Source organism: Trachurus japonicus, chromosome 9, assembly GCF_045865225.1.
Source record: "Trachurus japonicus isolate A0001 chromosome 9, Traja_1.0".
NCBI lineage: Eukaryota > Metazoa > Chordata > Actinopteri > Carangiformes > Carangidae > Trachurus > Trachurus japonicus.
In genome coordinates this window covers 10,705,563-10,726,364 of record NC_140915.1, presented here as the reverse complement: position 1 = coordinate 10,726,364, position 20,802 = coordinate 10,705,563, and the positions used below count along the sequence as shown (strand labels likewise).

The 20,802-nt window shown below is 40.9% G+C and overlaps 1 protein-coding gene across 1 annotated transcript; it reads right to left on the bottom strand.

Moving 5' to 3' along the window:
• Window positions 1-13,654: 13,654 nt before the first annotated feature.
• Window positions 13,655-19,013, bottom strand: dmrt3a (doublesex and mab-3 related transcription factor 3a). The gene is made up of 2 exons (XM_085788046.1): window positions 18,629-19,013; window positions 13,655-14,907 (listed from the first exon to the last, which is right to left on the bottom strand). The coding sequence occupies exons 1-2, from the start codon at window positions 19,011-19,013 to the stop codon at window positions 13,655-13,657; spliced, it is 1,638 nt and encodes a 545-aa protein (XP_085644172.1).
• Window positions 19,014-20,802: the final 1,789 nt, after the last annotated feature.

Sequence of the window (20,802 nt, the reverse complement as noted above, 5' to 3'; positions counted from 1 at the left end):
ATATGATGAGCTTGTATTAAATGTCTAATTCCATGCAGCTATTCTATTAGTTTACATGTTATAACACATACAGTCTTATTATTTCCTCATGTAAACGAACAAAACCAAGAACAACAGAGTCGGTTTACCTCCAGCGGTCGATCCAGCAGCGGTCTCGTCCAGGGCTGAGCAGCCGGGTTTGGGGACGCGGTGAGCGGACAGAGCTGCGGACAGAGCGGCTCCAGACTTCCAGGAGGAGACCGGACTGATGAGTGTTAATTAGCCGTTAATTGAAGCGTTTGACCCGGGGAGAGTGTGTCTATGTGCGTCGCTCTCACTCTGACTGATCCCAGTTTAACTCTGGAGCTGAACTCTCGCTGCACCACTCCTATGAACCGCTTCCACTCTGCGCTCTCTGGCCGCTGATTGGCTGCCCCGCGACGCGCGTCGACCAATGGGATGGCGAGCAGTTAATCAGACGCGCGGGAGGGGCTGGAGTTGTCCTGGTAACGGTCAGGTATAGTAGTTTGATTAGGACTTTTGAAAGAAAAATTAAAACAGAGTGGAGGGAAAAACCTGTGTTAAACTAAATTTAAACGTTTTTTAAATGTAGTTTATCAAACTTATAGACAATTAATAAAGGTTTAAACATTCATTTATTACAAGCAGGTTAAAATATAACCGTGTATGTGGTCAGATAGTTCACTTTGCTAACATTAGCTTGTTTAATTAGCTAGGGAACTTTTGGATTTATGACTGACAAGGCTGAAATACCAACTCCTAAAAAGAGCTCCTGAATAGCAGCTCTTATCATTAATGTCAATATATAGGCTATTATAAAGTATGAACCATTAGGCTACATATCCTCCATTTTAAAGGGGGCATACTATAGCCTACCTTTGGTGTTTTATTCTGGTTGTTGTTGTATTTTTGTGTGAAATATTTCTTTTCATTTTGTGTTGAGTAATAGGCTAAAGACAGAAAACCTAGTTATAATGATTTATTCTGTTTTTGAAGCAGAAAGCAAATATTTTATCAATCTAGTGTTTTATTAAATGCCAGATAGTTGTGAGAGGGGAAAATAAATGAGCCATTAATATTCCCCGAAGCTGAAGGTTAAGTTTATAAAATAAAATAGACCTATAAAAATAATGCGTGTATCTTTATAGAAATGTAGAAACATTTTTTTTTTTTTAGATTAAGCATCAGCTCAGGCCAAACTAACTGATTGGCCTCTGGGTGCCTATAGGTGAATAATGTGGGGCCTAAGAGATGGAGGTTCCTCCATCTATGACCACTGAAGAACACACTTGTTCCTAAATTAGTATTTTCAAGATTATGCCATATCAACGGGAGTCATTGCAGGTCGAACACCTAATGGGCTGATAATCAATAGGTTGTGACGGTAGCCTACTGTTTCATCTGAGGCTGTCTGTAGCCTACATTTAAATTACTCAAATAAGCAAGCTAGGAGACATTTTTATTTTTTTCAGTTTTTGATACTTTTTTTATATATATAAATAAGAATTTTAATCTAACCTAAAAAAAAATTTTTTAAAAATGGATTGAAAAGATGATAGGCCTAACAAAACAGTGTAAATAACTTTAGAGTGGCCTTAGTGATACCAAAATATCCAGAGATGAACTATCTAAGGGTCCTTTAACGACAGTCCTTTTAATGTGAGACAGGTCATAATGTGCCTATTGTTGTATTTCTGTCAGGGAGGGGTGGGTGGGGGGGGGTTGTATTTACACAGATCACAGTTTAAACTGCCCGGCAACAGAGAAGGCAGACAGGTGATAAATGTGTCATGCAGGTTGTTACAGTCTGTCCCTCTGGCAAAAGTAACTGAGGATGATGATTACAGTGTTTTCACAACAATCACACCTGTAAAAAAAAAAACACAATGTCAGCATGCAGGGGCGTCCTATACACAAAACAACAGCCAAAAAGTCAAATGCAATCTGGGAAAAAAACAAAAAAGAGAGTCCAGTTTGCACATTTCACTTAAATAACAAAAATCTGAAAATAAAAATGACAGAGAAAACCAAAATCCTAAACCTCATATAGGCTCCAATCCTGAATCATGATATTATCTTAAATACACTTTTCATAATACTCCAATCTTAAATGACATTTTTTTGTATAAATTCTGAATATATTAAACCCAATTTCTAATGTTTAAAATTTTATGCATGAACCTCATAAATATCTTCCAAGACTGAAGAGTTTAATAAAGGAATGTTTGACGTTTAATAGCTACAACATAAAATCACAAAACACAAGACTTTTTACTTTTTAAACTTTTAAGACCGAACCACTACCACTAGTAACTTTAAATAATCCTCCTCACCAGGATTAATATAAACCATGAAGACACTTGAAGTTCAGATTAAACATGGTTGAGATTATACAGAGGAGCGATGATCCGTGGGTGTGGCCTGGCCTGGATCTAAAAAGGAGGAATGTCGACCACTTTCTATGTTTGGCTCTTTTGTTTGCAGCTTGTTGAGTGAAAGCCCAAACTATTGCAGAATTTACTCAGCGCCAACTGACTTCCATGGGAACTGACAACGGGACAATGCAGTCGGGGATCTTCACGTGGCTGAAAATAAGCCGTGGACCTCAACTCTTTTGTCCGTTCACTTGTGTTGTGATGTAAAAAAAAAAAAAAAGAAATGAACAAAGCGAAGTTAAAAAAGGAAGGAGGATATGAGTGGATATGAGTCTCTGTCACAGATGTATTGTTTAGTCCATTCCAAATACAGGCAGGGTTTAGGGTGAAGCTGAAGGTCAGCTGCTTGGCCTTCTTGAATCCTGCTGGGCCTGATTTTAAGTAAATAACATCTTCAAAAAATCTTCTTTTTTTTTTTTTTATAAATAGATGAAGACTGCGAACTTTCAAAATTATACATCTACTTCATTTTGAAATGTCAAATACACATTGTAGCCTACTTCAAATAATATCTAACTATGATCTTTGTGTTTAATTCTATAGCAAGAAACACAATGAATATTAAGTAAATTCTCAGTAGGTCGTGCAGTAGCTATCCCAAAGCCTTTTCTTTCTTTTTGTGATTTAAAATATGATAATGTTCACAGTTTAGTTTAGTTCATGTTCACACACATCAGGTTATGTGCGTTTAATACTAAAATAGAATACATGATATCTTAAAACATAGGCCTACATCACGCCATTCAAGTATAAAAACAGAGTACATACAGTAATATCCCAGAACATATCCAATTGTAACAGAATTGTATTCATTAAACTGCATTTTCCTTGGTACATTGTTCAAAATGACGGCTTTTTTAAATCAATATAATGAAATTAAAGTCAACAGAAGGACTGGTGTGATTATGTTTTTTTTAAAGGATTTTTTGGTGTTGCAGGCTTTTATGTGTTAATGTCCGTGTCTTTTAGCTTCTTCATACACATTTAGATAAAAGACATTGCAAGATTTCATCAATTATAGGCCACAGCTGCATTCGTTTTTTTGTTTTTTTTTACCTTTCATATTATCATTAATTATTTTCACTCTGAAGTTTAAGTTGCATGACCTTTTTGTTTTCTACAAAAAAAAAAAAACCCCATCAGGTTCTTCTGGTCTCTTGTGTCCAGATGAGGACAGTTCCTCCTCCTATAACGGTTCCTCCATGTGTCGGAGGTGAAGACATCAGGCCTGCAGGTGCAGCTTTATTTGCCACTTCGTCTTAATTTATTGTGGAGGTTACGACCGGCCACCCCGGGCTGCTGTTTCCACTCCAGGAATGCTTTGATGTCGGGAGGAGGTTGGACGGTCGGGACTGGAGGGATCTGCACGGAGCTGGACCCTCCAGGTGAAAAGTGTTGTCTGTGTCCACTGCCTCATTATGGAGGAGAGGTGTGGGGGGCACGGGGGCCTCTGGAGGTGCTTGAATGGATTTCCAGGGGTCTTTTAGGACATTTCAGGGTCTCTTTAAGGAATTCCAGGCATCCTTTACATAAAGCCTTTACGAATCTGGAAGAAGTTCAGGAGAACCTTTAGGTGGTTATGATTATTTAAAAGAATAGGTCACCCAAAATTGAAATTGCACTCATTATCTACTCACCCTCATGTCGACTAAGGACTGGGAGAAGTTTCAGAGTCCTCCGTGGCTTCTCTGAGTTACAGGGGGTCTCGGCGTAGCAGTGCATGTCCATATAACGGTTGCAAATGGATACCAACTGTCTTCGTAACAAAAAGACACACCAAAAAACATCCAAATACCTCCATGCTGCTCGTATGTAATGTCCGTCTTGTATTGAAGCCCCGAAATGCGAAATTGTTCCGAAAAAAATTAAATAAGTCTAGATTGACCAGGAAGAGGAGCTTCCGCTGCGAACAAGCTTGAAATATAGACTTATTTGATTTTTTTCGGAACAATTTCGCATTTCGGGGCTTCAATACAAGACGGACATTACATACGAGCGCTATGGAGGTATTTGGATGTTTTTTGGTGTGTCTTTTTGTTACGAAGACAGTTGGTATCCATTTGCAACCGTCATATGGACATGCACTTCTGCGCCGAGACCCCCTGTAACTCAGAGAAGGCACGGATAACTCTGAAACTTCTCCCAGCCCTTAGTCGACATGAGGGTGAGTAAGTGAAATTTCAATTTTGAGTGAACTATTCCTTTAAGGCGATCTTTGAGGAGGGGGCTCTGGTTTTCCTTCATTGGAATCCGTGTGTTCCTAAATAAAGGAGTTCTTCGTACGGTTTCGAAATCCTTGAGGAATCCGCGAGGAGTTCCTATGAATCCTTAAGTGGCTTCCAGGCATTACTGAGCACGTGTCTCGGCCTTGTGCCTTGATCACCTTGACACGATTCTTCCAGGGATCCTCAAAGACGTCTGCATGGGACATCACTGGAGGTACTTCATGAGTCTTTACGGGGGTCCAAAGGTCTTTCTTGGTTTTCCAGGGATAGCCTATACCTGAAGTTGTTCATCGTTGGTTTGATGAGCCATGGGGTTTCTGGGAATTATTGGGGGAGTTTCAGTGGTCTTTACACGGGTCTTGGGATCTTTTAGAAGTTTCTGAGGTCAATGGAGAGGTTTCGGGTATCTCTTGCTGGGTTTTTTTTGGGAGGGGGTGGGGGGGTGTCTAGGGATTCCAGGCATCGCTGGCAACAATTTTTGATACAACTTTGTTGGCCACCTTCCTGATGGAATTTCAGGTGTATATGTCAGGGAAATGTCTGGATGTTGGAGGTGGTCCAATCATTTCATCCGTCATTAAAGGAATCCCAAGGGGGTTTTCAGGGGCTCAGATGATCCTGAATGGATTGCAGGTATTATTAAAGCAGAAGTAAGCGATCCGGTCGTTTTGGCTAACTTACTGTCAACCGATGGAGTTAGCAGTCCCCGCCCTCATCCCTACGTCACCACATTCACGCGCATCCCTTGGCTGCACACACAGAGAGGACCGCCCCTTTATGCCGTTCTCTCTCCTCATTGGATAAAGGTTGTAGGATACAAGGAAAGTTTTCTCCTCGGCTTACAGCAGAGCAGAGTGACTGACAGACCCGTGTTTCGGACCAAACACTCTATAGAAGTGATTGCTGTCGGAAGATATAACTATTTAAGACTTATATCAACACAAAAATTCTGTTTACTTCTGCTTTAATCCGTCATTAAAGGAATCCCAAGGGGCTCAGATGATCCTAAATGGATTGCAGGTATTATTAAATCAAGTTTTAGTGGGATCAAGGATCCCTGAGTAGTTTCCAGGGAACCTTAAAGGAGTTTTTGGGGATCCTTGGGGGTGTTTCCGGGATTCCCGTATGGATTCAGCTGTTGGTGGTGGTGGTGTGGGGGGGTTCGAGGGTCACTGCAGGGGTCTTTGAATCCTTGGATGGATTGTAGGTGTCACTGAAGTAATTTCAAGGTTTAGTTTACAGGACTCTTTAAAGGAGATCCAGGCATAATTCAAGGAATTTCATGGTGTGGTTGTTTAGTGCGGTGTTTGCACAGTCCCTGGCAGGAGTTATGATGCAAATTTAAGTAGAATTTGCATTAAAATAGTTTTGTATTATCAGCGAGCGAGTGGCTCAGATCAATATAATCACCATGTAAGATACAGCACAAGAAAACAACTTAACATTTTCAGATTACATTGCGATTTTGTGGTGTTTTATCTCCGTCAGCAGACATTATAATATTCTTATTGTGACTTTTTTGCAGGCCCATCCCATCCCCACCACTTTAAAACAAAAGGATATATCTGTCCAAACTGCCTCAACCAACATGTTGTTTTTAATGGAGGAAGACACAGGCTCATCACGCCACTTTCTCACATGGCGTCCAGTTTACTTTTGGCGCTGATTGAAACAACAGCATCTTGTTGGAAGCGTCCCGCTGTGCAGGCCGTAAAGTGTAACAGGAGCTGTGTATAGACAGAAGAGCAGTGTGGGATCACTGGGGATCCTGTTATGTTAATTAGACCTCTGATGGACCGACAACACATGCAGCTGAAGACAAAACCAGGCGGGACGGCATTTGTCTCTGTCTGAAGGAGTTTGACACCTCGACCTCCGATGGCTAATGTGCAACAAACAGGAGGACGTGTCCTTCAGCTGCGGATACTTCACATCCACAGTCTTTATCTGCACATTAGTGAGGACTGAGTCTGCTGCGTCATTTACTGAGAATGATTTATGACAACAAATGTGTCTATCACAACTTTCAGACAGTGGGAGAAATCCAAACTAAACCCATATTCTTTTAAGAAATAATCTCATCTCATGTTTGATTTGGATCAAATTCAAGGATTTACCATATAAATAGTGAGCAAACAATAATAAAAGTTTGAATCTGTTTATGACAATGAAATATCAACCAATTTCTGAAAGTTCATCAAGAAACACTGTCACAGATTTAAGAAATTTTCTTTCTTTTTTTTTCTTTTTTTTTTGCTTAACCATACACCAGTTTGCCTCCATGTGTGTCATTTGTGTTCAGGTTACATTAACGCCTTAGTTGTATAAGGAATTATTGTTGGCTAAGGCTACAGCTGGGAAATCATAAAAATATATATATATAAATCCCTGCTCTTATAATAAAGAATTGCATTGGGTGTGTTGTACTTTACCTCAGTGTTTGACCTGATGACTGTGAAAAATCAATCAAATTACAAACTGTGTGGCAATAAAGCGTTTCTAGAAATCTTCAATTTAATGTGGTGAACACCACAGGAAACATATAACAACACAAATAATTAAGTCTTGTTGATTAAAATACTCAACACTCAATAAAAATCGCTTTGATTTATATATCAACAGTTCATGCAGCAGGTTTTCACTCTAAACAAATCACCCCCTTCATTTAATTCAGCCTCCCCTGCTTCACCAGCTGATGACAGATACAAGTTGTATGAAACAACACAGAGCTGATGTGAAATAACAGTTTACATGGTGAGAAGGTTTTGCCTATATTTAGGGTTCAGGTAAGTTTGAAGGTTAAAAGCCTGTTATTCCCCTGCTGTCCACTAGGTGTCAGGCTTTATCCTCTTTGTTTTTAACATTACTCCTTTGCAAAGTATCAGATAGATTAAGATAGGTGCACAAATGCACATCTTTCTTTTGATGTATCTTTATTCAATGATCAATCTGATTGCAGTTAATAGTTAAGTATGTGAAATGTAAAACAAAACTGAAACGATAAAAGACCAAAAGACCATTCTTATTTTAACAGTAAGAATAATAAAAAATAAAAAACTCATGGAAAACTCAGCTGTTCAAATTAAAGCAGATATCAGTGGAATGTTTTTGTTAATATAAGTCCTAAATAGTCCTATTTTCCGTCAGCAATCACTTACATGAAGTATTTCAGCCTAAACACGAGTCTCTCCGTCACTCTGCTCTGCTGTAACCCGAGGAGAAAATTTTCCTTGTGGGATACAAGTGTTATCCAATGAGGGGAGAGAACGGCATGAAGGGCTGTGTGTGCAGCCAAGGGATGCGCGTGAATGTGGTGACGTAGCACGAGGCCCAATTGATGCCTGACAAGGGCGGGGGCTGCTAACTCATGGTGCGTTCAAGGAAACTCGTACTTTGTGTTTTTCCTTCCTGTGAAGTCATACCAGTTCGATCTGGTACGAGTTCACGGGTCGGAAGTTACGAGTGGCCGTTATAGGGAACTTTCACAGACAACAGGACGGTAAAAACACGAGCTACGGGTTACCTGGAACGCTACCAAGTCGTAGTTGTGACTTGAAGCTGTAACTTACGGTTTCTTTATAAATGACATATGATTTAAAGACAAAATGCCCAGTTATTAACTTGGACTCAACTGAACCTGGTATCATATGAGGGATGAAAAAACTTGACCTTTTTTTTTTTTTAAATTATCCCTGATGATTAGTCTTAAAAAAAATAAGGTGTCGAAGTCCTGAGCTACTGGAACCAAGTTGATCAGTGTGGGGCTGAAATATTAAACGTGCTGTTCATCTGTTTCACCACTAGATGGCGGCATTTGACAGGTTTAACCCTCCTGTTGTCCTCCTGGGTCAAGGAAGGAAGGAAGGAAGGAAGGAAGGACAAAGGGATAGAAGGAAGGAAGGAAGGAAGGAAGGAAGGGAAAGAGGGAAGGAAGGAAGGACAGAGGGAAAGATGGGAGAAAAGAAGGAAGGGAAAAAGGAAGGAAAGAAAGATGGAGGGAGGAAACAGATTCCATTCAAGGAAGGAGAAAGAAGGAAGAAATGGAGGGGAAAAGGGATTGTGGAAAGAAAGGGGAAAAGGAAGGAGAGGAAGATGGAGGGAGGGAGGGAACAGATCAGGTCAACTGGATCAAAAGAGGAAGGAAGAAGAAGGAAGGATGAAGGGAAGGAAGGGAAAAAGGATTGTGGAAGGAAGGAAGGAAGGAAGGAAGGAAGGAAGGAAGGAAGGAAGGAAGGAAGGAAGGAAGGAAGGAAGGAAGGAAGGAAGGGAACAGTTTGGGTCAATTTGAATTGAGTGTGTGTGTTGAATGCATTAACCCATCAATCAAATAATGATAATTATTATTTTTGACCAATCACTGGAACTGGATGTAGTTGCACTGTTTGTTTGTTTGTTTGTTTGTTTGTTTGTTTTTACTCTTTAAAATGTAATTTTAATCCAGTGGCTGCCTCTTTGTGGCAGGTCGAGGGGTCGATGCCTCTAGAAGGGGTTAAAGTTACAGCAGAGGTGGGTAATGATCAGCCAAAAGTGATCATTCACATATATTTTCATAAATCTGCTGTAAGCGACATAATTAGATGTAAATCTAGATGAACAGTGATTTATCTGAGTAGAATGATCAATGATTTGCAGCCCGAACATCACCATAAGTGAAACTTAACAACGCTGCTTTGACTTTTTTAACTTAGCCTACTTATGTGAATAACTGTAGTTTGTTTGCAGATTCAGAACAATATAAAATCTAATTAACAGATCAATGATGACCTGTATAAGTTCAGACTCTATTGTTTCTTGAACTGGAGACAATGTGACTTTTCTCTCTTTCTTTTGACATGTTTATGAGCATTAAGCTATTGTTACATTTAATAAATGAACTTTAACAGAAATGATTAATGAAAATGAACGTATTTTTCAGCTAATATGCTAAATATATCTCAGTGCATTTTATCTACATTAAATGTCTTATTGAGTTGGATGTTTAAGAGTTATAGATTCTTCCTCCACATACTGATAACACTGTGAGTGAATGTGTTATTATGTTGTATCTGTTACAAACGAAGAGTATGACTTTAATCACATTATTCTGGTGTCTGACATGATGCATCGGAGCTGATGGTGTTAAATGCTGTTTTGTTTCCCATGTAAAACATAAACTGTTCTTATTCCACGTGAAGATGACAAGGAGAAGATGTTTGGACCGGAATAATTAACACAGTTTCTAGTATAATCCACAAAAAGATCCCTGACACTGCAGAGATTTGTGTTCTTGGTCTTTTAGGGCAACGGATGCACTGTAACTTCTTTCTAAAAGTTGGTTAACAAAGGTTTAGCTGTAATGAGTAAAGATAAATCTAACATTATAGCTCTTCCTCTGACTCAACACAATAATATAACTGATATCACGACTGTTGTAATCACAACAGAGACAAGAACAAAAATCTATTAGCCTAATGTATTATTGTTTCAAATCAACTCAGGGGCCAAATGGGCTGAAAATGAACAAAATCAAGACAATGTTGTGATTGGATCTAGTAATGTAATTATCCGAGTAGTATTTTGACTGATAATGATCAGTATAGTTATCATGCATCCTAAAAACTCATGAAAGAAGCAAAACATGTTATTGTTTTACACTGGAGAAGTGGTGGTGGTCCATGATGGTTTGTTTTTTCATAAAATATGGGATCATTAATTTCTCACACTTTTGGAATCAACATCTGCAAATTTAACTTTAATCTGAGTAAATGTGACTATCTGTCTTTGTCGTTTCTTTCTTTATTTTAAAATTCCCATCTGTATTTTACCCATTAGCCACGGTGATTTATGTTTAAGTAACTAATTATCATTACCTGGACGAATATTTTGTTGTGATGGAGACTGATGGCAGCCAGTTGATGGGTCGGTGGGAGTCAGCCAGGGCTGCCCCCTTCCTAAAAGGCAGAAGAACACAAACTGTGCGTATAGAGGGCCTCACGTTTTGAGCAATATGTGTAAATTGCGCAATTGATCCGCTGCGCAATATGAGGCCTGCGAAAGATAACAAGTCAATAAGGAGAGCAACGACCGACGAGAGCTGTAATGACTTAACAATCAACACCAGACCGATCACTGCAGGTGAAGAGAAGGTGGATGTGTTGTTGTTGCAATAAAAATGTAAAACTTTGTCCATATAGTATAAACACCTCGGAAAATAAAATCTGCTAAGGGCCCCAGGTGACTGTAGGGAAGAGACACAGGTTAGATATTTTCAAAACATTTAAAGCCCCAATATGTAACTTATTTGGCTTTTTATTAGAAAAAATCAAATATTGCTTTCATTAATACGTATTTCACTGAAGTCGAATCACACCCACATACAAATGAAAGCTTTCTCGTACCTTAGATTGAGTTGTTACAAGTCGTTACAAATATACAAGGGGGGGCGCACCGAACCAAGGCTGCCATGTTGCATCGCCATTTTTTATGGGTTTTTTTAGAGGCTTGTTTATCCTGTTACATGCAGCGTCTGTTGTCTGTCTGACGTCTGCCCGATTTCACGTGAATGCAACATCAAGAATACGTTCTGATATGCAACCGCACCGCTAGATGGGGGTAATTCCTACATATTATACCTTTTAAAAAATGTTGTGTTATAAAAAAAATCAAAATAAATAAATAAAACAAAAAATGTAACTGTAAAAAACAAATATTTGTAAACACACAACAACAACAGCAACCACAGCTGCAGACAGTCAGGAAACAGTCTGATCTGTTTGGACAACTCAGGTTTATTTGGCATAACTCTTAATAACATGCAGTGGTTCGATCTTTACATCGATAGTTTTCACAGTAACAAACATGCTGTCGACAGGAAATAGATAATGGGTTTTCAAAATAAAATGAGTGATGTGATGATCACTTTTAATGTGTTACATTCATCCGTTTTGGTCAAGTTCCAGGGGGACATCACCTTGTTGGAAGCGCGAGGACATGTGATGTGTCTGTCACCTGAACACAAGGTGAGCACTGTCTTCCACGTAGAGATGTCCTTGGAGAAGAAGAATACATTTTTGGTTCCCTTGTGCTGCTGCTGTTATAGTCCATCAGCAGGGGTGCAGATCCCATGTCAGGATTTGGGGTGGGGGGGCACAAAAGTGATTTATTTTCTCTTTTTTTACCCGTTTGCAACTCATACCATGTCACCATGCCATCACAACCTCGTAGAACCTCGCCATATCATTCAAAAAGTAGGTGCACAGGGAATCATTTATCATGCTTACCTGTCTTGTTTATTTGTCCTAAACAGCCAACAGCGCGAATCACTGCTTACTTAAAGGGACATTGTGTAACTTCTCCTGTTATCTATTCACGAAAATCGCTTATTTCGTTCAAACGTTTTTCATTTATCAATAATTTACCCCATCAACAAACTGAAGTGTTCCTTTCAGCTCTGAATTAGCCGTTCATATCGTTCATATCTCCATGGAGCGGGTAAGCTCGGTGCTGGCTGCCATGCGGCCGTCGCTAACAAACCAGATGTCATTTTAGTCACAGAAGTCGAGAGAAAGCCGGTAAAACGTGGGTCAGGTAAACAATACGACATCGCCATGGCAACATATTGTCACGTGTATTGTTTTGCCTCGTGCTGACGGACCACTTGTTTACATAGAGGCTTGTTTATGCCGTTACGTCCGTCTGCCGTCTGCCCAATTTCACGTGAATGCAGCATGAAAAATACGATTGAGTTGCTTGCGATATACAACCGCAACGCTACATGGGAGTAATTCCTACACAATGTACCTTTAAGTATTAGTAAATCCTTTTAGGGGTCTCGGGTATGTCCTTTTCTCCCAGTGTGCAGAACTTTATACATAATTAGCTACGTAATTGATATGGATGAATATCAAAATATGAAGCCCACGTCTGCCCGTCCTGGGTGAGGGATCCCCCCTCTGTTGCTCACCCTGAGGTTTCTCCAATTTTTCCCTGTTAAAAGGATTTTCAATGGAGTTTTTCCTCAGTCGATGTGAGGGTCTAACGGCAGGGGATGTTGTGATGCCATGTAAAGCCCTGTTTGTAAAAACGGGCTATACAAATAAAATTGCCTTGCCTTGCCTAAGATTGAGGGGGTCGTTTCAGTGTCTGTGTAAGAAACTGCCCATTCATTTGCATCGTAGTGGAGGAGACCAGAGATGGGATGTGGAGTCAGAAATACATTTGTCAAACATTATTTGTTCCACCATTTCAATCATTTCTTTTTAGATGTGAATCTAAAATGTTAAGTCTGAAAATACAGTTGTTCAATTTTGAATAATTTGGGGTATTTTTATTGGGGGGGACAATTAAAGCAGAAGTAGCCTAAACGATCCGGTCGTTTTGGCTAACTTCCTGTCAGCCGATGGAGTTAGCAGTCCCCGTCCTCGTCCCTACGTCACCACATTCACGCGCATCCCTTGGCTGCACACACAGAGAGGACCGCCCCTTTATGCCGTTCTCTCTCCTCATTGGATAAAGGTTGTAGGATACAAGGAAAGTTTTCTCCTCGGCTTACAGCAGAGCAGAGTGACTGACAGACCCGTGTTTCAGACCAAACACTCTATAGAAGTGATTGCTGTCGGAAGATATAACTATTTAAGACTTATATTAACACAAATATTCTGCTTACTTCTGCTTTAATTGATATGGATGAATATCAAAATATGAAGCCCAAAGATTGAAGGGGTCGTTTGTTTCTTTAACGCCTGCTGATGTCATCAGTGTCTGTGTAAGAAACTGCCCACTCATTTGCATCATAGTGGAGGAGACCAGAGATGGGATGTGGAGTCAGAAATATTAAACATTAAAGGGATAGTTCACCCAAAATTGAAGAAATATATTTGTCAAACATTATTTGTTCCACCATTTCAATCATTTCTTTTTAGATGTGAATCTAAAATGTGAAGTCTCCCCCCCGGGATCTGCACCCATGGTCCATCATCAGCATCATTGTCAGCAGCAGCAGCAGCAGCACGCGCCTCAGGTGGAGTCGGAGCGCTCCTCGTACTCCTCCTCGGGGGAGTAGAGGCCGGGTTTGCAGCAGCTGCTCTCCTCCTGGATGCTGCTGATGCGCTGCTGCTGCTCCTCCGAGGCTCTGGAGGAGGAGGAGGAGACGGGAGGAGGAGGAGGAGGAGGGGGGAGGACGGGGGAGCTGCGGAACGTGGGGGAGGGGGAGTGGTGGGGGGAGAAGGGGGAGACGTACTGGGCCTGATGAGCCGCCGCCGCCGCATGCGCCGCCGCCGCGCGCAGCTGGTACTGCTGCTGCAGCGCCACGGTGCTCCACAGAGTCACGTCGTTGTGCACGAAGGGGCTGGGGCTACTTCCGGTCTGACTACTTCCGGTCTGGCCGCCGCCGCTGCCGCTGCGCGTGGTGAGCGAGTTGCGCAGCATGAGCGGGTAGCGCGTGGTCACGGCGGGCTGCGGCGCGAAGGACGGGTGCTGCAGAGGGACAAGCGCGGCGGCGGCGGCGGCGGAATCGGACGTGAAGCGGAGCGACTCTGGGACCCGGAAGGCGGAGCCCACCGACCACTTAGCGGAGGACACCGGGTGGTAGGAGCCCAGGGCCGCGTGCGCGTGGGCGTGGGGCTCGAACAGGTGTCCGTCCGGCGCGTGCAGACTGTGCAGGTGCGGGTGCGTGTTGTGCGTGTCGGCGTGCGTGTTGTGCGTGTTGTGAGTGTTGTGAGTGTGTTGCTGCGTGTGTTGTGAGAGCAGCACCTCGATGGCGCCCACCAGGTCCCCGCCGCAGCCCCGCAGGATGAGCTCGAGCACCGGCGGTTTGTGCGCGGGGAAGATCTTCTTGAGCACGTCGAGCGGCGGCCGGTTCGCGCGCAGGCTGAAGGGCAGCTGGATGGAGCCGGACAGACCCTCGATCAGGACGCTCTCGGGAAACTTCTGACTAGGAGGAGGAGAAGGAGGAGTCTCGGACTTGGTGGTGGTGGTCTCCTTCTCCTTCTCCTTCTCCTTCTCCTTCTCCTTCTCGTGCCTGCTGTGGCTGTAGCGGCTCTGCTCCTCCTCCTCCCCTGGCTCCGCGTGCAGGAGGGGGGCGGTGGTGGGGGGCTCCAGCGGGGGCTCCGGGGTGTAGCAGGAGTTGGGCTTGGAGTTGGAGTTGGAGGAGTCCTCCTCCGGGGAGCTGAGCGGCTCCTGCAGCAGCTCCTTCTCGCTGCAGCAGGAGGAGCCGCCGCCGTTGTTCTCCGGCCCCGACGCCTCGTCCGCGGCCTCTTCTGCTGTCGCCTCTGATGGAGGAAACAACACAGCGGGAGTCAGGAGGAGGAGGAGGAGGAAGAAACACAACACCAGATGTTTTATCCAGTGGTGTAGTCTGTGTGATACTCAGGTAGGCTATGCTCAGTAGGCTATACCCACTGAAAATGCATTAGTATTTCAGTATACCCACTACAAATTTGGTTTACAGAACTGAAATCAGACCCAACTCTAAGCATTTAAAAAAAAAAAAAACAAGTTAAAACATTGATGTTTTCATGTGAGCTCTTTTGTGAAGAACTTTAAATCTTGGATTGGCACTGTAAATCCTCTTAATCGTTTTTAATACAAATCAGTATTTCATGCTGCAAACTCATATGTTATGCTCTATTTTAGTTTATTTTTTTTATTATTTATAGGCTATGTTTTGCTTTTATGTAAAGCACATTGAGTTCCCCCTTGATATGAAATGCGCTGAAGGAATAAAGCTGCCTTGCCTTGCCTATACAACAAAACTATCTATATCCATGTGTTAGCCTACAGGTATGAACAGTGTTACCACCATAAAAGCAGTGAAAGAAATCAGACTACATCATCCTGCAGCAGAGAAACTAAACCAACAAGAAGAAACACATTAACTCGCTTGTCAGCTTTTTGTCTCCCAGAGGATTTATTTATTTACTTACTTAGCCTACTATTAACGATGATGGTCATGTTGATGATGATGACGATGAGTTTGATATTGACGACGATGATGATGTTGTTGATGTTGATGTTGGAGATCTATGTGGTTGACACTTCACCTGAAATTGCCCTTTGTTGCATTATTGTTTTTTGTTTTTAGATAGGCTAGCCTATATGACCGTGATGTGTTGGAATATTGTTTTTTTATGTCTTTTACACACCTAGACTGTAACCAAATTGCCCAAGCTGGGACAAATAAACTATATATACTTGACTTGACTTCTCTCAAAGTGCTGACGGAGCCGCGGAGGGATCTGAGTCTGTGTCTGTGTGTCTGTGAACAAACCGCCTGTTGCTCCGGTAACAACATCTCATCTGATTTCGACTTTCGGTGCTGATGACCGTCATCTGTTAACCCGCTGACAGATGCTGTGTCTCCACGCAGGTGAACAGAGAGAAAAAAACACCCAAGAAACTACACCTGCTGACCTGCATAGGCTATTTTGAACATTAATTAATTAAATTATTAGGCACATTTGACCCAGAGTGACCTCTTGACCCCAGAGGAGGAGTAGCTACAGGCCTGTTTCCACATTAAGCCTGATAATAATAAAGTCGTCTTCACTTAAAACGGCTGAAATGTAATAAGTGGAACAATTAAATGTGAAACTGAAAGTTTTGCAGCCATCGAATAAGCATCATGTCTCAGGTAGAATATGATTCAAATGAAAAAAAAATGACTGAGGCCTTGAGGAATATAAAATATGGTTCTTGCAAAAATATAAATAGCTATATTATTAAATTATACTAGGTACTAGAATACAATATACAGTATATCTATATAACCTATATGCGTGGGGGAATAGGCTCATGATGTCTATCAGTGATCAACACCTTTGGTTTTTTAATTCACATTTTTGATTACAAAAGAGAAAAGAAAACTGGCCTATACCAAAAACTTTTTAAATATATGAAGGGATTTCGATTCTTCAATCATTTAAAAATAAAAGTAAAATAAAATACATTTCCTTATAATATTTTGTTTAAAATGTCAGAAAACAGTAATAACACCTTCTACACGAGGCAGTCTTCATGCTCTGTCATAAAATACGTTCACTGATATATATTTTTTTAAGATCATCAATATAAAATCAACTAATAGCCTATATTTTGTATTAATTCAGTCAGCTGCTCCTGTATTTCGTTTCCTCTCTCGTCCTTTTAACGTGAATGAAAACAAAACCATCTCATCCTGAGACGAGTGTGAAACAACAACAGACTGAAACAAAATAAAACTGTAAAACACAAACACAACCAGTATTCAGTGTGTTCACTAACTGACTGTAATGTTACATAACAACTGTGACAGCAGCTTCGTTAAAACGCTGCACAGTTTAAAACAAATAAACATCAGTGATCGATCTTTGATTATTTGAAAATGTTTACACTTTTTTTCCATATTTGTCATTTAAAGATGTTTTTTTCTAAAACAATGTTTGGAAAGTTTGTTTGAGGGTTACTGACAGTAGAACTGCCATTTCATTTATAGGCTATTATTATTAGTTTAGTTTAGTTTATTTATTATTTATTTCATTCATTCATTTATCGAGCATAAAAACAAAAAAATAAAACTAATTAAAAAAAATGACAATACTGTAACTCTTGAATGAAAGGGAGCAGAAAGAAGCGAACTGTCTACCCCTTGTTACGAAGAATTCATTCACAAATCAGATAATATACATCCAAGCGAAGAAGAAATGGAAGTAGAAAAACATCAACAAACAACGTCTACAAAAAGTGGCATAAAATAAGTTGATAAATAATAAGTATTATTATAGCCTGTATTAACAGTTAAAGTCTAAAATGTAGGTTATTTTAGGCCTATTTGTTTTTCTGCTACATTAACAAAAAAGAAAAGAAAAGACCAGCCATTTAAAGCTATAAATTTGAGAGAAGTGGACCTTAACGAAAAGAGACTATATGGGATGAGTCTATTCCCCCACTGCATAATTAAATTAGGCTCAAATAAACATCATGATTGATCTTTGATTATTTAAAAATGTTTACACTTTTTCCAGATTTGTCATTTAAAGATGTTTTTTTTTTCTAAAACAATTTTTGGAAAGTTTGTTTGAGGGTTACTGACAGTAGAACTGCCATTTAATTTATTTCTAATAGGCTATTATTATTACTATTAGCCTATAGTATTAACAGATAACGTCTCAAATGTAGGTTATTCTAGGCTTATTTCTTTTTCTGCTACATTAACAAAAAAGAAAAGAGCAGCCATTTAAATCATTAAACTAAAGCTAAAGCTGAGAGAAGTGGACCTTCATCCTCCTATAGCGAAAAGAGACTATATGGGATGAGTCTATTCCCCCACTGCATAATTAAATTAGGCTCAAATAAACATCAGTGATTGATAAAAATGTTTACACTTTTTCCAAATTAGTCATTTAATGATGTTTTTTTTTCTAAAACAATGTTTGGAAAGTTTGTTTGAGGGTTACTGACAGTAGAACTGTCATTTAATTTGGGCTATTTCTATAAATTCTAGGCTATTATTATAGTATTAACAGATAAAGTCTAAAATGTAGGCTGGCCTATTTGTTTTTCTGCTACTTTAACAAAAAAGAAAAGAAAAGACCAGCTATTTAAATTATTAAACTAAAGCTAAAGTTGAGAGAAGTGGACCTTCATCATCCTAGCGAAAGAGACTGAGTCTATTCCCACACTGCATAATTAAATTAGGCTCAAATAAACATCAGTGATTGATAAAAATGTTTACACTTTTTCCAGATTTGTCATTTAAAGATGTTTTTTTCTAAAACAATGTTTGGAAAGTTTGTTTGAGGGTTACTTACAGTAGAACATGCCATTTAATTTATTTCTATTAGGCTATTCTTATTAGGACAGATAAAGTCTAAAATGTAGGTTATTCTAGAGCTATTTGTTTTTCTGCTACATTAACAAAAAAAGGAAAGAAAAGAAAGGAAAGGAAAAGAAAAGAAAAGACCAGCCATTTAAATCATTAAAGTTGAGAGAAGCGGTCCTTCCTCCCCCTCCTACCTGAGCAGGTTTGCGCCGCGCTGCTCCACCGCAGCTCCAGCTCCTCGGCCCTGGGCGGCGGGGTGTCCTGGCTCCTCTCCCCGGGTCCCGGCATCCCGAGGCCGGGCAGCACCCGCAGCGACTCCGGGATGAGGCTCTCCAGACTCTCGTTGGCCTGCTGCCGGCGCAGCGCCACCTGCGCCGCCATGACGCGCTGCCGCTCGATGATGAGGATGCACTTCTCGCAGGTGCAGTCCTTGAAGCGGCAGTAGCGCTTGTGACCTTTGAGCCACGACAGCACGCCGTGGTTCCGGCACCGCGCGCACTTGGGGGTCCTCTGCAGCGGCGCGCGGGGCTGAGACACCGGAGCGCCCATGTAGAGGTAGGGAGAGCCGTAGCCGTTCATGGCTGGAGAGAGGAGAGAGGAGAGAGGAGAGAGGAGGCTGTCAGCGGCCAGAGAGGTCAGAGAGACGGAGCTGCTGCTGCTACATGCATGACAGGAGGAAGAAGAGGAGGAGGAGGAGGAGGAGAGGTGTTGTTGGCTTGTAAGTGGAGGATCCACCTTTCTTTCCCCCGGCTGACAGCACAGATATGCATCAGGGCTGACACGCACTTTGGAGACGACGAGTAACCAAACGCTGTTACTCGCGTCAAAGCGCCTGAGAGGGAAGGGGAGGAAAAAAAACAAAAAAAAAACACGTGGTGAGGAGGCTGAAGTGAAGTGGGCGAGAAAAAACAAAAAAGAAAAACCTGCAGCAGCAGCAGCGAGGAACAGAGGAGCAGAGGAGGAGGAGGAGGAGGAGAGGTTCAGATAAACCCACAGAGACACAAGTAGAAACAAATGAGCTCCGGGATTCTGCTAGCCTATATTATTAGGCACATTTGACCCAGAGTGACCACTTGACCCTATGGGAGGAGCACATGCAGTTTTCATATTAAGCCTGATAATAATAATAAAGTCCTCTCTTCACTTTAAACGGCTGAAATTTCATTATTGCAACAATTAAAAAGAAAGATTTGCAGCCACCCAATAATGTCTCAGGTAGAATAATGATTCAGATGGAGCAGACTAGAGGAGCAGAGGTTCAGATAAACCCACAGAGACACAAGTAGAAACAAATGAAGCTCCGAGATTCTGCAGCTGAAATGAAGTGATGTTATTACAGATGTTACAGATGTTACAGAGGAGGAGCTGCAGCGTCACTGTGTCCAGAAATAACATGAAAATACCAACACACTGGTACAGGCCTGTGATATGAAATAACTCCCAAACATTTAATCTGTGACCATCCTAAATGTAAGTGTGTGTTTATGTGAGTTTAGCAAAAACAAACACAAGATCTCTCCATCAACACTATAATGAAACATTTCAGATGCAGGAAAGTTGAGTCTCTGCATGTAAATAAAGATACTCTGGTTAAAAGACGATGCACAAGTTACATTTCCTAAAAAAAAAAATGTCACAGCTAACTGATGAAGACAGCATGAACATATAGATACTGTTAGAATAAACCAGTGATCTGGACATCACAGCTGTCACATCTGTCCTGTAAGGAGACATTTTATAAGACAACTGAGTCTGAACGTTGATATCATTAAAAATCATGTCAAGACAGACAGATTATTTATTTATCTATCTTTAATATGAGGCCAATAATTCACTTTGAATGCTTGAACTGGTACATTATAAACTGTATATGATGGAGGTTCCTGCATGAAACAGATGGAAACATTACTATTTATTATTATTATTATTATCTCTCCAACAAGTCGACATGGACTTTTAAGCTGCATAAACATCTGTAACAGATGTGGAGCTGTCATCATCATCCAGCTGTGAACAGTATAGGGTGATAAAATTGTAAGTTTTCTTTGCACTACAGGTGGAATTAATGTGCATAATGTAGGCTAAATGTTTATTTGACATGTTAAGATGTAGAAACAGCAGCATAAACTGTGTAAAAGATGTTAAAGTAGCTGCAGATTTCGTTTTAATGCATCAACTCGACTTGTGTTGTGGATTATAAGAGTCATTTGTGTTGTGTTGTTTGCCCTCAGCGCTGCCTGCAGGCTGCACCAACACGGTGCTCTATACCCGGAAACAAAACGCTGCTTCTCGCACCTTCTTCTTTCTTTCTTTTCTTTTTTTTAAACACAATCGTACATAACTGAGATGATTAGGTCTGAACGTGTAT

What these genes read in the sequence shown, in the direction of transcription:
- dmrt3a (XM_085788046.1), bottom strand. Translation starts at nt 19,013, where the DNA reads ATGAACGGCTACGGCTCTCCCTACCTCTACATGGGCGCTCCGGTGTCT. An exon ending in CGCGGCGCAAACCTGCTCAG is followed by an intron (nt 14,908 to 18,628) that starts GTAGGAGGGGGA and finishes TTCCTCCATCAG; the next exon opens with AGGCGACAGCAGAAGAGGCC.